This window comes from Hyperolius riggenbachi, chromosome 5 (genome assembly GCF_040937935.1).
Source record: "Hyperolius riggenbachi isolate aHypRig1 chromosome 5, aHypRig1.pri, whole genome shotgun sequence".
In the NCBI taxonomy this organism is placed as follows: Eukaryota; Metazoa; Chordata; class Amphibia; order Anura; family Hyperoliidae; genus Hyperolius; species Hyperolius riggenbachi.
Window position 1 is genome coordinate 15269184 of NC_090650.1, and position 17310 is coordinate 15286493.

Consider the following 17310-nt stretch of genomic DNA (forward strand, 5'->3'; position numbering starts at 1 on the left):
TTAGCCCTGCCTCCAGGAGCGACCAAGTCTGCGACCAAGTCTTGCGGGGGGGGGGGGGGGGTTGGGAGTGAAGGGACCCCCGTTTAGCGGCGCTATAGCGGCGGTTTAGCAGGGGCACACGTGCCCCTGCTAACTATGAGCTCTAAAGCGAGATTTATTCTCGCTTCAGAGTCTCTTTAAGCCGCAGCATAATTATCTTGAGGCTTTTGTATGCGTTTTTATGTTTACATTTATGCAAATCACTTGGAAGACCACAGTAAATTAAAAATACAGCAAAATTATTTGGGGGTAAAAACGCATGAAAAATGCATACCATTGCGTTCCCATTGACTTTCATTATGTGTGCTTTGGCAGCTTTCCTGCATAATATGCGGTTTTTCCTGCGGCCCATAGACTTCCATTAGCGGCAACGCAATGCTAGCGTTTCTGCTACGTGTGCACCCAACCTTAAAGAAAAACATTTCTTTTTTTACAGCTCATACAAATCTTGCAATAAATCTGCAGTGTGTCTACATCCTTCTTTCATGGAAGCAGACATATTGTTAACATCCTGTGTTTACAAATTAGCTGCTCTGCCGAGGCAGCCAGCTGACACATCCGAAAGGTCAAATTACAGTTTTGATTAAGACACAGATGAGGGGGAATTAGACAGGCTAAACTCTCTAAATACATACATGGTGCATTTCTCTGTTTTCCTTCTGTCCTGTGCAAGCGTTCAGGTCCGCTTTAATACAGATATCAACTTGCACACAAATTCAGCTTACAAACAATCTCGAGGAACAGAACCTGTTTGTAAGTAGACTATTTTGGAGGAGTTTATAATTTTTTATTACTTTTTGGGCTGCTTGTGCGATGCTTGCTGGGTGACAGGACAGAGCGGAGGTGACCATAGTCTATATATGAAGGTCTGTCAGGAATGTTTTTCCTGGAAATTGTTCCTGAAATATACACATCAGGCTGGGACGGGTGACAGTGTCAGCGGTGGTGGTGTGGGCGGGCAGTGTCGGTGCTGGGGGTCTGGACCTGATTGGCAGGCGCTGCATGTGGGCGTACAGCTGTGGCAGCGCTTGTGCTCGCTGGCAAACTCGCAGCCGATAAATCAAACCACGCTTTGCGTCACTTGTGTACTAAGCCCTGGGTCTAAATATACTATCTAATGGCTTACTAAGTGGAGCGATCAGACGCAGCCCTTCTCACGTCTCGTGATGCTTCTGCCCCTAGAAATCTGCTTTTAAAGACGAGGTTACAAGATCTGAAGCAGCCTTGCAGAAAGAGTTAAGAACAGGCACTGTGAATGGGGCTTTATCCCTTATATCTCCAGGCTGTTCTGGGAACAATGACATCCTGCAGTTCTAGAAAGGTCTGAGCTGTAAGTTAGTATGGGCGCATATACACATCCAATTTTGATTGCCCAATCGCTGCCCTATTTTACCACCTCCAAGTAGTACGAGGGCCAACATATTTTGAACACTATTATTATTATTATTATTATTATTATTATTATTCTCATTAATATTTATATAGCACGGACATCTCCTGCAGCACATTACAGAGTAATGTCACTGACTGTCCTCAGAGGAGCTCACAATCTAATTCTACCATAGTCATAGTCTAATGTCCTACCATACTATTATTATTATGTATTTATATAGCACTGGCATCTTCTGCAGCACTTTACAGAGTACATAGTCATGTCATTGACTGTCATCAGAGAAGCTCACAATCTAATCCCAACCATAGTCATATGTCTATGTATGTATGGCGTAGTGTATGTATCATAGTCTAGGGCAGGCATGGGCAAACTCGGCCCTCCAGCTGTTACGGAACTACAAGTCCCACAATGCATTTGCCTTTGAGTCATGACTGTGGCTGTCAGACTCCTGCAATGAATTGTGGGACTTGTAGTTCCTTAGCTGGAGGGCCAAGTTTGCCCATGCCTGGTCTAGGGCCAAATTTAGAGGAAAGCCAATTAACTTATGTGAATTGTTTGGGATGTGGGAGGAAACCAGAGTGCCCAGAGGAAACCCATACAGACACGAGCATACTATACAAACTCCATGCAGATAGTGCCCTATGAGGCAAATTTGGCCAAATCAAAATTGGATGTGTGTACCAGGCTAAAGCGAAGAGAACACATGCGAGACTTGACCCGGTCCCTTGGGCAACAATTTGCAGAATGATGCAGTACAGACACATCCCTAGCCCTGAGGAGAGTGAATAGCAGTTATTGAAGTGCTGTTTGGGGACAAGTTTCCATAAGATCCCTGTGAGCAGGAAGTTGTCTCGATCGTCGCATGATTCGCGTTCTATCGCACAGGGACGGATCTAGACCAAGTTGCCCCAAGTTGCGCCTGGGGCAACGTCAGGTTTTGGCGCCTAAACTGCCATTCCCCATCCACATTTTGCCGCCTTTTTAAGAATTTAACAAACTGCGCCTGGGGCAAGAGACCCGCTTGCCCCCCCCCTAGATCCGTCCCTGCTATCGCAGCCAGCTGGGGCGAGCACCTTGTGCCGCTGACCCTGATACTGCAGAGCAGATTACCGGAATGTAGAGCTAAATATAGCTGCACTACAGATGCTGCGCCGCTCAAAATAATATCCTGCCAACCCGACACTTGTCATATCGCAGAGGGGAAAATAAACATGTCACACATCGCATTCCTGTCATGCCTTATACTGGCCGCCCTGGTCACTTGTGTAGTGTGTACAGCTGCCAGTGTGCTGCGGGCACTAAGCTACAACTGCCATATACAGATGATAATACTAATAATACTACTACTACTTATTAATATATGCTGCATATTTATACAGTGCTGAGATCTCTGCAGTACATAGTCATGTCACTGACTGTCCTCAGAGGAGCTCACACTCTAATCCTACCACAGTCATAGTCTAATGTCCTACTATATTATTATGTATTTATATAGCACTGATATCTTCTGCAGCACATTACAGAGTACATAGTCATGTCACTGACTGTCCTCAGAGAAGCTCACAATCTAATCCTACCATAGTCATAGTCTAATGTCCTACCATATTATTATTATGTATTTATATAGCACTGACATCTCCTGCAGCACTTTACAGAGTACATAGTCATGTCACTGACTGTCCTCAGAGGAGCTCACAATCTCTTCTCCTGCCATAGTCCTAGAATAATGCCATACCATAATATTATGTATTTATATAGCACTGACACCTTCTGCAGCACATTACAGAGTACATAGTCATGTCACTGACTGTCCTCAGAGGAGCTCACAATCTAATCCTACCATAGTCATAGTCTAATGTCCTACCATATTATTATGTATTTATATAGCACTGACATCTTCTTCAGCACTTTACAGAGTACATAGTCATGTCACTGACTGTCCTCAGAGGAGCTCACAATCTCTACTCCTGCCATAGTCCTAGAATAATGCCATACCATAATATTATGTATTTATATAGCACTGACACCTTCTGCAGCACATTACAGAGTACAACAACAACAAATAACATTTGTAAAGCGCTTTTCTCCCGTGGGACTCAAAGCGCATAAGCATGGCTCCGACCATCGTGGTACAGGGGAAGAATTTTATAAGTCTGGAAATGCCAGGCTAAACAGGTGGCTTTTCAGTCTGGATTTGAATAGCTCCAGGGATGGTGCTGTCTTTACTGGGTGTGGCAGGGAGTTCCAAAGAGTAGGGGCAGCATGACAGAAGGCTCTATCTCCAGATTTTTTGAGGTGCACTCTGGGAGTGACCAAGTTTATAGAACTTTCTGATCTGAGGTTGTGAGAGGTGTGGTGCAGCTTCAGCAAGTCCTTCATGTATCCAGGGCCCAGATTGTGCAGGGATTTGAATGTCAGCCGTCCAATCTTGAAGAGTATTCTCCATTCTACTGGTAGCCAGTGCAGTGAGTACATAGTCATGTCACTGACTGTCCTCAGAGGAGCTCACAATCTAATCCTACCATAGTCCTAGAATAATGCCATACCATATTATTATGTATTTATATAGCACTGACATCTTCTGCAGCACATTACAGAGTACATAGTCATGTCACTGACTGTCCTCAGAGGAGCTAACAATCTAATCCTGCCATAGTCCTAGAATAATACCATACCTTATTATTATGTATTTATATAGCACTGACATTTTCTGAAGCACATTACCGAGTACATAGTCATGTCACTGACTGTCCTCAGAGGAGCTCATAATCTAATCCTAGTATAATGTTCTATCATATGATGACTGATTGTCCTCAGAGGAGATCACAATCAGTTTAGTTGTGATCATAGCTGAAAAGTCGCAGTGCTAGGAAGCACTATACAGTGTAGCACGCAGTACAATGAACGTCTGCCTCGTTCCCACTGTGAACGCACACACTGCCCTGTTATCGCACAGAATGTTGTGCGTTACCGCGTCGGAACCCCTCTGCATCACACCGCACTAAATGTGAAAGCCCCATAGGAATATCATTGGATCGCACTGATAATATTGTCTGCTGTGACACAACGCAACGGATTTAGAGCTGGATGCACTATACAATGATAAGGTTGCATGGCAACGGTTGCATAGTGCATCAGGTCAGAGCCGAATCATCCCCCAGGCAAACCTAGGCAGTTTTTTAATTTCATACATATATCAAAGAGCTATAGCTGATAAACTATACTTATAAAAAGCCACCAGTGCGCTACATCCAGGCCTGGCAGGCCTCATCACAAGTCTCTATATCACGGTCCAAGCTGATTTAAAAAAAAAAAAAAGATCCACTTACCTGGGGCTTCCTCCAGCCCGTGGCAGCCGTCCTGTGCCCTCGCCGCAGCTCCGGTGGCTCCCGGTACTCTCCGCTGGTGCAGCTGACCTCGCCAGGTCGGGTTCCGGGTCGGCTTCTTCTGCGCTCCACCGACGTCACCAGGACGGTAGATATCCCATGCATAGGGCCATGCTGACCATTGCTTCCTAGTTAAATGGGTTTCTTTGGGTAACTGCAGAGCAGGATATGGAATGCTGAATACTGTGCATGTTATGCGATATCTACAGCAATAGAGGCACCAGGAACCTGAGGCTCCCTGGATATTGTGCATATATATGACCAGTCTAGCAGTGGTCAGAGATATCTGGTGAGACTATTCACAGAAGGGGGCTTTTGGTGGAGGATAGATCATCATATATGTATTGTTAACAAGAGAAAAGAAGCTTTGAGAAGTGGAATATGCATGACTTTTTATCTATATGGATATGTAGAAACCTAGGCAGTTGCCTAGGGTCAGTGGCGTAGCTAAGGAGCTGTGGGCCCTGATGCAAGTTTTACATTGGGCCCCCCAATGCACTATGTACATAACAATTGAAATGATGTACCAAAACCTGCCAATGGCATCTACAGTGTCAGAGGTACAAGAAGGGGATGGTGTTAAGCTTGGGGGTGTAATCTCCACAGTCAGCATACAACACATAAGCTGACGTGAAGGAGGTACACACACCAGCACAAGGGATCAGGATATCCCCAGTTTAGTGGAGGAGAGGACTGACTCCAATAGGAGATTGTGGTGCACAGAGCCGGTGCAGATCTGAACAGCCACAAACACTTTCGTAATAACGTCTCAGCGCAAAGTAGCGCTGAGCGCATAAACCAGGACTGAGGAGATCAGGACAGGTAGACAGAATGAACGCTTGCCAGCTAGCGATTACTTAGCGACAGCAAGCGTCCAAAACCAGACAGACTGGAATGAGGCAGCCAATGCGTTGCGGCGATGGCGTGCCTCACAAAGACAGGACAGGAGAGACAGGAAATAGCAGGATCGAGATAGATGAACGTAACACAGATAAATATACAATAAGTATGTTTTCCTAGCGTATTACAATTACAGCTATCAATGAAACTATTCGTAACGTCTGACTAACATATGTATATATTGGCAATGAACCGATATATGACATAAGCAGGAACTCTGACTAAGACTGAAGTAATACAGGGAACAGGACTCAGAAGGATTCGCTATCTCTTCGCAGAGATGAACGCAATCCACAAACAGGACCAGGAACAGGATTCAGAAGGATTCGTTATCTCTTCGCAGAGATGAACGCAATCCACAAACAGGACCAGGAACAGGATAACTAGCTCAGCACGGGTGTTCACGATACGCGCAAACTACCAAAACGTGCTGGAAAACTGACTAACTGAACACAGGAAATAAACAGTTCGTGTACGTATATATCAGCGACACTGATATATTAACGTAACACGAATACAAGGAAAATAACAAAATGCGCAAGTATGCGTATATATTGGCGATGAACCAATATATGACACAAGACAAGCAAGTAGCAACTTCTAGAACAAGAGCAGAACTAGGAGGACTCGCTGACCCCTTCGCAGGAGTCAGCGCAGTCCACACGGACCAGGAACGAGGTGGGGCACGAGCAGAGTAACAGATAGAGTCTGAAACTATGATAGCCCATGAGGCATTGCAGGAAGCAGTTCTTTATACTGAGGTCATCCAATGGGAGCAGACCTGCAGATTCCCACACAAGTGAATGGTAATTAATCACAGGCTGATAGCAGGAAAAGGCAGACAATGGGCTCTATTCTCAATGAGTTTCCGCATGCGGTAAAGTACATGCGGGAAGTTTGCACCCAAAATACCGGCAAGTTGGGATTCTCAAAATGTTCCGCATGTTTTTTCCGCATGCGGAAAAAGTGTGATAAAAGTGCGGGATTCATGCGGTAAAATTTCCGCAAAAGTCGGTATTTTCCGCAATAAAAGATCAATTCTCAAAGATGTTCAGGCGCATCTTTTCTTCGTTAATTACCGAATTTTTATCACCTACAAGAAGTAGGTGATATATTCCGCATCCCATTGACTTTAATGAAGTGTGGAGGCTTAAGGGCTGTGCTTGGTGGACTTTAACTTTTTTTTTTTAAACACTTTTTCATGCGACCTTTTTACCGCATGATTCCCGCATGAATAATGCCTGTTTCCGCATCTTTTTTCCCGCATGCGGCAAACATGCGGAAAATGTTAGTGAATGCTAAAAAAATGCGGAGTTTACCGCTGGCGGGAATTTACCGGTAAAATTTTGCGGTACTTTTGGCTCTTTGAGAATAGAGCCCATTGATATGCAGCCTGCAGGAAAGGGACCGCCCCTCCACTGCAGCAGACAATGTTTGTTTACACAAAAGCATATTAAACTGTCATTAACTTCAGAGCGACTGCAGATGGAATCAGCAACTAGTTTAAGTGCAAACCAAACTATGCAAGCAAATGCATGTAATGACATTAGAACTGCTTGGTTTGCAATACCACTGCAGTCAGCAGAAAACGCTGCAGAAGCGATCATAACAGTACCCCCTCCCTTAAACGCGGCCTCTGGACGCCTATGAAAACTGACATATTTCTCCTGAACCACCCAAACCAAAAAATCAGAAGTGGGAAATCCAGCAAACTGATCTGACTGAAAATTCATGAAGGTCGGATCCGTCCGACAAAACCAAATTCCCGAATCAGTCTCACCAAAACTAGACCAATTGGAACCAGAACCTACCGAACCATGCCCGTCAGTACTACAAGCCTCAGTGTGATACCCATCAGAACCACGACTTCCAGAGAAAAGCCCCCAGAAACTCTCTGAGCGATACCCACCGCCTTCTCGGGACTGTCCAAAAACGCCAAAGCCTTTACAATGCCCACCGGAACTGTCCCCACCAACACAAAACCCACCGTTGAACCAGTCCAAGGTACCAGGACAAGTTTCCTCAGAGATCTCCCAGAACACTTGGAAGCTCCAAAGAGATCCCCACAGGTCAGAACGCCCCTTAGGTTCACATGGAGAACCATCAAGAACCCCTATGGAACCCAGGGCAACTCTAGAGTCAGGGTCACAAGGACAAACATCAAGATCAGGGTTTTTAGGGACCAGAACCATCTCCGGGCATGCAGGCCAACCGGCAACATCAGAACATGTCTCCACTAGGGAAGCGTGTGAGCACGCCAACACAGACACACTTGGGCACTCTGGCATACGAAGCACATCTGGGCACACTGGCACAAGAGAGACTTCTGGGCATGTCAAGGAACTGCAAACCTCAAAGTCAGTCAAGGTAGGACCGAAACCAGGACTGGGCAAAAAAAAATCATCATGACTAGACTTCACAGTTACTGGATTGTCACTAAAAAATGCAGGATTAGACTTAGATGTCTCTGATTCCAGCAAAGTTATTAACAAATCATGTTCAGGGGCATTTACAAGACAGGACAAATCTTCTGATGTATGCACTGAACTAGACAGGGTTCCCATAGCTTCTTCTGGACTAGACAGAGACTCATCAAATACACTGGATTGGAGCTCATGAAGGGCTGCAAAACAAGTCAGTAGTGCAGCAATCCCCACTGAACTAGGCAAAACTGAGTAACTCACTGGACAGGAAGGGGACTCAGGAACTTCTGCCACACCGGCCAGAGAACCAGAATTTTCCAGGATACAGGGCTGGGTTTCAGAAACACTCATTAACCCGGACTGAAATTCTGAGATTTCTATTATTTTTTCCAGCGAGTCAGAATTATCCATGTTACAGGGCAAGACTTTTGAAACATTCAGAGGACAGGGCTGGAGTTCCTCGGCTGTTACAACACTGGAGAGGGACTCAACAACATTGGTTAAATCAGACTGTGTACAGGGCAAGGTATCTAACACACTTGCTGACGAGGACAATATTTCAATGGCTTCTGCTTCGCTGGGCAGAAATTCATCAAGTTTTATTAGAGCAGACTGTAATTCCAAAACAGCTGCTAGACAAGTGAATATTACTGCAACACCAACTGAGGTAAGCAGTGCTTCAGCCTCCTCTGCTAAAGGGTTTAAAGTATCCAAAGTACTGGGTGAAGCATAAGACTCTGCGACCACAGCTTCACTGGACAGGATCACTGAACAGTCCATATTGCAGGGCAAAACCATGGAAGCACCTGCTGGACAGCATAATGATTCTGTGACCTGAGTTTCATTGGAGAGATCTACTGCACAATTCATGGTACAGGGCAAATTTATTGGAAAATTTTCTGAACAAGGTAATAATTCTGCGATTTCAGGTTCACATAGCAGATGCTCTGAGCTATTCACGAAACTAGAGCGAGGTGTAGAAACAGGAAGATCAAGACACAATGTTTGCGCATCTGAATCACCATTCATTTGTAAAATTGGAAAATTCAGATGCTGGGGTTCTGAGTTTACTAGACAGGATTGCTGGGACTCGGAAACTGATATAGTGCATCTATTGGCATCTGCTGGATCAGACAGGAGTTGAACTTTATTAACACAGGTAATTTCTGCAGAAGTGTTTGCAGAGACAGGCAAGATTTTTCTGGTGTCTGTTTCACTAAACAAAGAGTCATGAGTACTGGCTAGGCTGGACTCGAAAGTCAGCAGGACTTCTGGGTCCTCTGCTGAGAAATTTGTGCAGGGCAAGATTAAGGAAGTATTAGTAATTTCTGTCTTACTGGGAAGTAACACTGAGTTATCCATGGTACAGGGTGGAATTACAGGAACTTCAATTTCACACAAAAGGAGCTCAGAATCACTCGCTGAATCAGCCAAAGGTGCTGAAGCAGGCGAGTCCTCAGGAACTGAGGAAGTGGAACAATCTCCACTTGACAGTGTGTCTTCCCTGGTATCAACTGATTGAATTGCATAAAAATCGTCCAGAATCATTCTCCACACATCGATCAATGGAGCCACAAAGTCATACCCACACACACCAGTTTTTATTAGGTTATAAGCAGACTTAATGCATGCATTCAATACTAATTCACTTTTTGCACTGTAAAACTGACAAAATGAACTTGCATCTTTCTTCCATTCATAGACCAGAGCTTCCATCTCTCCTTTCTCAAATGGAGGATCCCATGCATATTTAACAGCTGAGCATTCCGGCTGATCATAGTTTGCAAATGTGTTAGTGGCAGAAACATACATTGGGTTATTTAGCAGGTGATTGGCCGATTTTTTATTCCTAAGGATCTCCAATACCTGTAGCAAGTATTGAACTGTAGTGTATGCAAATTTCCCTTGCTGCACGAATAAATTGATCTGTTCAATACTCTGTAATATATCTTCATAATCATATTCAGATAATTCATTTAAACAAGAACTTTTATTTTCCCTGGCTAGCAATGAAAGTTCATTAGTAGTTTCATAGGTCCATTTGACTCCCCTGAATGGTGACTGAATTTCATTATCTACTACTGGCGGAGTCTCATTACAGATCTGATGCGCAGTCGCCAAGGGCAACGACTCCGCTGATTGTAACGCTTTTCTTTTGGAGCGTTTACGTTTGGCTTTAGACCCTGCTGCCTTAGCAGAAGAAAAGTTATCAGAACAATTATCTGCTTGCTGATTATTTTTGTAGGCAGTAGAAGGAGCAGCTGATTGACAAGCTGCCAGGAGCTTATCAAAAGGGCTAGGCAAATCGGTTTTGCGCAGCCAGTTATGGATCACAAACGCTAGAAATTCCAGTGGTCTTTCTTTTAAATTGGTATGATCCAAGACATCGTAGGCCCACTGAAACAATCTTCCCTTAAATAAAACATAAACTAGCTGGGGGGCCCACGTTGAAACAGGAGTAGCCTGGAGCTCAGGATTGGCCAGGAACCTGGCACATTCAGAAAAAAAATCATTTTCTGTTTCAGAATTGAGCTTCTCAAATTTCTTAAAGGTACAGGAACCATAACAAACAGTGTCATTTTTGCTGGGAACCCCCCCCACAATGGGGATTGGTAATGGGGCTATCATAATGTTAAGCTTGGGGGTGTAATCTCCACAGTCAGCATACAACACATAAGCTGACGTGAAGGAGGTACACACACCAGCACAAGGGATCAGGATATCCCCAGTTTAGTGGAGGAGAGGACTGACTCCAATAGGAGATTGTGGTGCACAGAGCCGGTGCAGATCTGAACAGCCACAAACACTTTCGTAATAACGTCTCAGCGCAAAGTAGCGCTGAGCGCATAAACCAGAACTGAGGAGATCAGGACAGGTAGACAGAATGAACGCTTGCTAGCTAGCGGCTACTTAGCGACAGCAAGCGTCCAAAACCAGACAGACTGGAATGAGGCAGCCAATGCGTTGCGGCGATGGCGTGCCTCACAAAGACAGGACAGGAGAGACAGGAAATAGCAGGATCGAGATAGATGAACGTAACACAGATAAATATACAATAAGTATGTTTTCCTAGCGTATTACAATTACAGCTATCAATGAAACTATTTGTAACTTCTGACTAACATATGTATATATCGGCAATGAACCGATATATGACATAAGCAGGAACTCTGACTAAGACTGAAGTAATACAGGGAACAGGACTCAGAAGGATTCGCTATCTCTTCGCAGAGATGAACGCAATCCACAAACAGGACCAGGAACAGGATTCGTTATCTCTTCGCAGAGATGAACGCAATCCACAAACAGGACCAGGAACAGGATAACTAGCTCAGCACGGGTGTTCACGATACGCGCAAACTACCAAAACGTGCTGGAAAACTGACTAACTGAACACAGGAAATAAACAGTTCGTGTACGTATATATCAGCGACACTGATATATTAACGTAACACGAATACAAGGAAAATAACAAAATGCGCAAGTATGCGTATATATTGGCGATGAACCAATATATGACACAAGACAAGCAAGTAGCAACTTCTAGAACAAGAGCAGAACTAGGAGGACTCGCTGACCCCTTCGCAGGAGTCAGCGCAGTCCACACGGACCAGGAACGAGGTGGGGCACGAGCAGAGTAACAGATAGAGTCTGAAACTATGATAGCCCATGAGGCATTGCAGGAAGCAGTTCTTTATACTGAGGTCATCCAATGGGAGCAGACCTGCAGATTCCCACACAAGTGAATGGTAATTAATCACAGGCTGATAGCAGGAAAAGGCAGACAATGATATGCAGCCTGCAGGAAAGGGACCGCCCCTCCACTGCAGCAGACAATGTTTGTTTACACAAAAGCATATTAAACTGTCATTAACTTCAGAGCGACTGCAGATGGAATCAGCAACTAGTTTAAGTGCAAACCAAACTATGCAAGCAAATGCATGTAATGACATTAGAACTGCTTGGTTTGCAATACCACTGCAGTCAGCAGAAAACGCTGCAGAAGCGATCATAACAGATGGGGAACAGTCTGTTAATGATAAACACTATTATTATAAGCACAGGACCAATAGAGAGCTAATACTGCAGTTGAGGGAGGGCCCATCGGGACCCCTCTGGCCCATCTGGGCCCTGATGCAGTTGCAACCTCTGCAACCCCTATAACTACGCCCCTGCCTAGGGCCTGGACAGAGTCTAGGGGCCTGGTAGATGATTTCCCCCACCAAATCTTATTAAAAAAGAAAGCCAGGTGACCATCTGCGGTGGGCAAAAAACGCTATATTATTTGGGGCCCCATTTCATCCTAATCTTTCTCTGCATGAAGCATTTACTGCTGTTTCATACCGTGGGTGATTCTGCAGCGTTTGCATTGCTATTGCCGGTCGCCGTTGATCGGCAAATCGCCAGTGCAGTGACTTTTTGGGAGAATTCGCACTGCAGCTTTTGCAATTGAAAAAGCGTTGCATGCAGGTGATCACGTAAAATTGCAGCAAAGCGTTGAATAATTACGATGGCGATTTTTAGCATGAGACAACATTTAATGTGTCTTATTCTTCCTTTGTTCATCTATTTAGCATCATTGTACACGACGGACAAGTAGCAGCACACAAGGTTAACGGGTCGCCCGTCTCGTTACCGCTCTCCCTGCTAATCTCACGGAATCGAGTCGTGAGACGAACTCTCTGTTTGGTCTTTAATAACGCTCTTGTAGTCTTGTCTTTGGGATAGAACGCGGCCTGTGTGAAATGACTGAGCTTGATCATTAATTTGTGCTAAAAACAAAGCGAAGATCAGTGGTGGGGTCATCTGCATGCCCGTCACGTACTGAGAAACGTTTCCCACAAACGATCATTAATCCACATACCGCTCTGCTTAGCATGTGCCTGTCCTTGTGGGATGGCGAGGGGACTGATTGGCAGCCGCGTGTGATCGCTGCTCATCAGTGAGATGGACGGAGATTATACACCGCTGGCCATAGATTATCAGATCACTTATAGGGGATGAGCGGTGAGCTGGATCTTTTCATTTTAATTATTCATGTCTCTCTAAAACCAGATGAACACAATTTTTTTCCTGCTTAATTCCCCCCCTTTTACAACAGATATACAAAGTAATCCCCCCCCCTTTCATACTCACCTACAGAGACCTCAGCCAGAGGTGGTCATGTGACACTACTATGTCAGTTGCAGCAGCCAAGATCCTCCTCGCCACTTCGGGAACACAAAAGCAGCGCGCAAGGACTGCACTGCAAAGTCCTGACCTGCGGAATTTTTCCGTAAACGTTACATGATCCCGCCGCAAATCGGACGCAATGTAAGCCTATGGGAATGGACGGTGTAAGCCTATTGGAACGGATGCTTAATTGTCTCGTAGCTTTTTGACTCCACCGATAACGTTTAGTCCACTGCAGGGCATCGGTGACCAGAAGAGGCATGGGGGGCAGGGCTGGATTTCTACTCTTTACCGCCCAAGGCTGCTGTCACCAGCCGCCCCACTCCAGTATAGGTAGCCAGATGACCCCTCCCCCTTTCCCTCTAGTATCGGTAGCCAGAAGACTCCCTCAATCCCAATACCGCCCCCCCCCCCTCCAGTATAGGTAGCCAGATGATCCCTCCCCCTTTCCCTCTAGTATAGGTAGCCAGATGACCCCTCCCCCTTTCCCTCTAGTATAGCTAGCCAGATGACCCCTCCCCCTTTCCCTCTAGTATAGCTAGCCAGATGACCCCTCCCCCTTTCCCTCTAGTATCAGTAGCCAGACGACTCCCTTAATCCCTCCTTCGCCCCCTTTCACTTCACACCGCAGCAGCCATCAGTGTCACTCAATTCTCCGCTCTTCTCCAGTGCAGAAGCTTCCTCTTCCCCACTGTTTCCAATGCTGCCCAAGTCCATAGCTGCCGGCCACAATGCAAACATGAACAGAGAGCCAGGTGGCTGCTGCACAGGTGGCTGGCAGCAGAGTACCGCAGTCAGGTGCTTGCCTGATCTCCCTGCATTGCAGCATTTGCAAGATTGCAAATGCTGCATAAGTTTGGCCTGCTGCTTTGGTGCCCTTCCTCCTGGTGCCCTAGCCTAGGCCATTGCCTAGGGGCCTTGGCTTAAATCCGGCCCTGATGGGGGGTTCCATTGGTTTGCAAAGACAAAAAAAATGGTAATGCTGCTGCAACAGGAAAATTCTCATTGGTTCATGGTGAATCATTCATCACTTGTGCCCCCGCCCCCCCCCCCCCTTGTCAGAGGCCCCTTCTCATCACTTGTGCTCCCCCCCCCCTCCCTGTCAGAGGTAGCCAAAGGCCCCGTCCTCCCAAGTAGGTGGTTCTTCAGTGTAGGTAGGTAGCCCAAGGAGCACCCCCTCAGTATAGGTAGCCACCTCCAGTATAGGTAGTCAAAGCCCCAGGTATAGGTAGCCAAAGGTGTCTGCGGCAGTCATACAAATTACAGTCAGGGGGCCCGGTAACTTGGGAGGCCCCTCCTGTGGGTGAGGCCCCAGGCAGCCGCCTGGTTAGCCTGGGCCTAGCTGCACCCCTGCGGTTTCTGCATCCGTTACGTTTGCGTCTCAGTGTGAAGGGACACAATAGTTTCTTTTTTAGTTTATCACACCGGTCTTGGAAGGAAAATTATGAGCTTATTATATCCAACAGCTGCAAACATGGTAACTGTTCCAAACTGCATACAATTTGCATTACATTTTCATGCAAGCTAAAATGATTAGCATCTTGTTGACTGTATACTGTATAGGATAATTAATTCAATGTGCTGGTTTCAGAACGCTTGGTTTTGGTAGTACCATATTCACCAAACCTGATTGTTTTGCTGATTTTTATAATGAAGAGAACTTGACCATTGAGAAATTTTTCTTCTTATCATTATTTTGCAGAAATTTTATGAATAAGCATCAGAAGCCAGTGCTAACGGGCCAAAGGTTTAAAACCAGAAAGAGGGGTAAGTGTACAGCCTTTTGAACATGGGAATGGGGTCTGTTTGAGTTTTATGGGTATCTTTTATTTTTTTGGTTTACTTATTATTAGGGGTAGCACTAAAAATATATATATATATATTTTTTTTTTCATCAGCAAAATATTAAATGTCACCAATGAAAGAGTGCTGTTTGTTCAGAGCTCCCCCTACTGGCTTGACTGAAATTGGTTCAGTGCAGGAAAAGGCCTCATTTTGCTGCAGTGCAGTAAAGATGGGATGGCTCACAAGAGAACAGAAGGGTTATCAGTCAACAAGTCTGGGGACTTTGCTCCTTCAATATTAACCACTTCACCACTGAGGGGTTTTACCCCTTAAACACCAGAGCAATTTTCACCTTTCAGCGCTCCTTCCATTCATTCGTCTATAACTTTATTATTACTTATCACAATGAAATTAACTATATCTTGTTTTTTTCGCCACCAATTAGGCTTTCTTTAGGTGGGACATTATGCCAAGAATTATTTTATTCTAAATGTGTTTTAATGGGAAAATAGGAAAAAATAAGGGGGAAAAAATTATTTTTCAGTTTTCGGCCATTATAGTTTTTAAATAATGCATGCTACTGTAATTAAAACCCATGAAATTTGCCCATTTGTCCCGGTTATAAAACCGTTTACATTATGTCCCTATCACAATGTTTGGCGCCAATATTTTATTTGGAAATAAAGGTGCATTTTTTTCAGTTTTCCATCCATCCCTAATTACAAGCCCGTAGTTTATAAAGTAACAGTGTTATACCCTCTTAAAATAAATATTTAAAAAGTTCAATCCCTAAGGTAACTATTTATGTTTTTTGTTTTTTTTTATTGTATTTTTTTTTTAATTACAAAAAAAAAAAAAATTGGGGAGTGTGGGAGGTAATGAGTTAATTTATTGTGTAAAGCTAATGTATTTGTATATGTAAAATGCTTTAGGGTGTAGTTTTACTATTTGGCCACAAGATGCCCACGGTGAGTTTGTTTACATGCGACCTGTAAGCGTCCAGAAGGACGCTTACAGGAAGCACTATGAGGCTGGGCAAATCCCAATGATTTCTCAAAGAAGCAGCAGATCATTGCGGGGGCTTAGATCAACGAACGGGAATGGATTTTCCCGTTCATTGATCTCCAGGCGAGCGTGCGGCGGCGTGCACGAGCGGCGGGAGCGCGGACAGCGGCGGTAGCGCGGAAGGTACGGATTTCTCCGTCCCTTGGTTTTTTATGGGGGAAAAAAGGGACGGAGAAATCCGTACCGCGGGGGGTAAGGTGGTTAAAGACTTTTTTACAGCAGCAGCGGTTTAATGCGACGTTAAAGAAAACCTGTAACATCAAAAAGTTCCCCTGGGGGGTACTCACCTCGGGAGGGGGAAGCCTCAGGGTCCCAATGAGGCTTCCCACGCTGTCCTCCGTCCCTCGGGGGTCTCGCTGCAACCCTCCGAACAGCGGTGATGTAAATATTTACCTTCCCGGCTCCTGCGCAGGCGCTGTGGCGGCTCTCGGCTCCGAAGTATGCGGAAATACCCGATTGCCATCGGGTCTGCTGTACTGTGCATGCGCAAGTCTCCGGCACCTGCGCAGAAGAGCGGACCCGACTGAGATCAGGTATTTCCGTCTACTTTGGAGCCGAAAGCCGAAACAGCGCCCCCGCTGGAGCCGGGAAGGTAAATATTGAACAAACTGACGGATTTGTCGGGCCGCTGTTCGGAGGGCTGCAGGGATACCCCCGAGAGACAGAGGACGGCGTGGGAAGCCTCATTGGGACCCTGAGGCTTCCTCCTCCCGAGGCGAGTACCCCCCAGGGGAACTTTTTGATGTTACAGTGTCTCTCTTAAAAGCAACGTGTCTGCGTATAGAGGTAACGCACTGCAAGCAGCGAGTTACAACAACGCAACATTTTCAATGCGACTTTAACGTTGCACTGTGAACGGCCCATAGGATTAGCATTGCAGTGCGGTAAGCTGCGTTATAAGACTTTATAACGTGTGACCATAACGTGCCACTGTGAATGGGGGGAAACTAAACATATGCGTGTGTGGAACATTGGTCAGATTTTTGAAATATTGCAATCAATTTTTCTTACTGATTGTATCTTTTGAATTGAACAGATATTTAAAAAAGTGTATGGTGTGTGGCCACCTTTAGCAACTGCTATTCAGGAAATGCTTTTGAAAACCCTGAGAATCCCCCATGAGGTGATGGACTAATCCAAAAACCTG

General features: G+C 45.3%; 1 protein-coding gene across 1 annotated transcript in view; it reads left to right on the forward strand.

Annotated features, from left to right (window-relative positions):
* BZW2 (basic leucine zipper and W2 domains 2) overlaps window positions 1–17310 on the forward strand; it is a 145143-nt gene that overhangs the window by 56260 nt on the left and 71573 nt on the right. The window contains exon 2 of the mRNA XM_068235110.1: window positions 15016–15080. Coding sequence (XP_068091211.1) covers window positions 15016–15080 — 65 coding nt within the window. The remainder of the gene's footprint in view (window positions 1–15015; window positions 15081–17310) is intronic.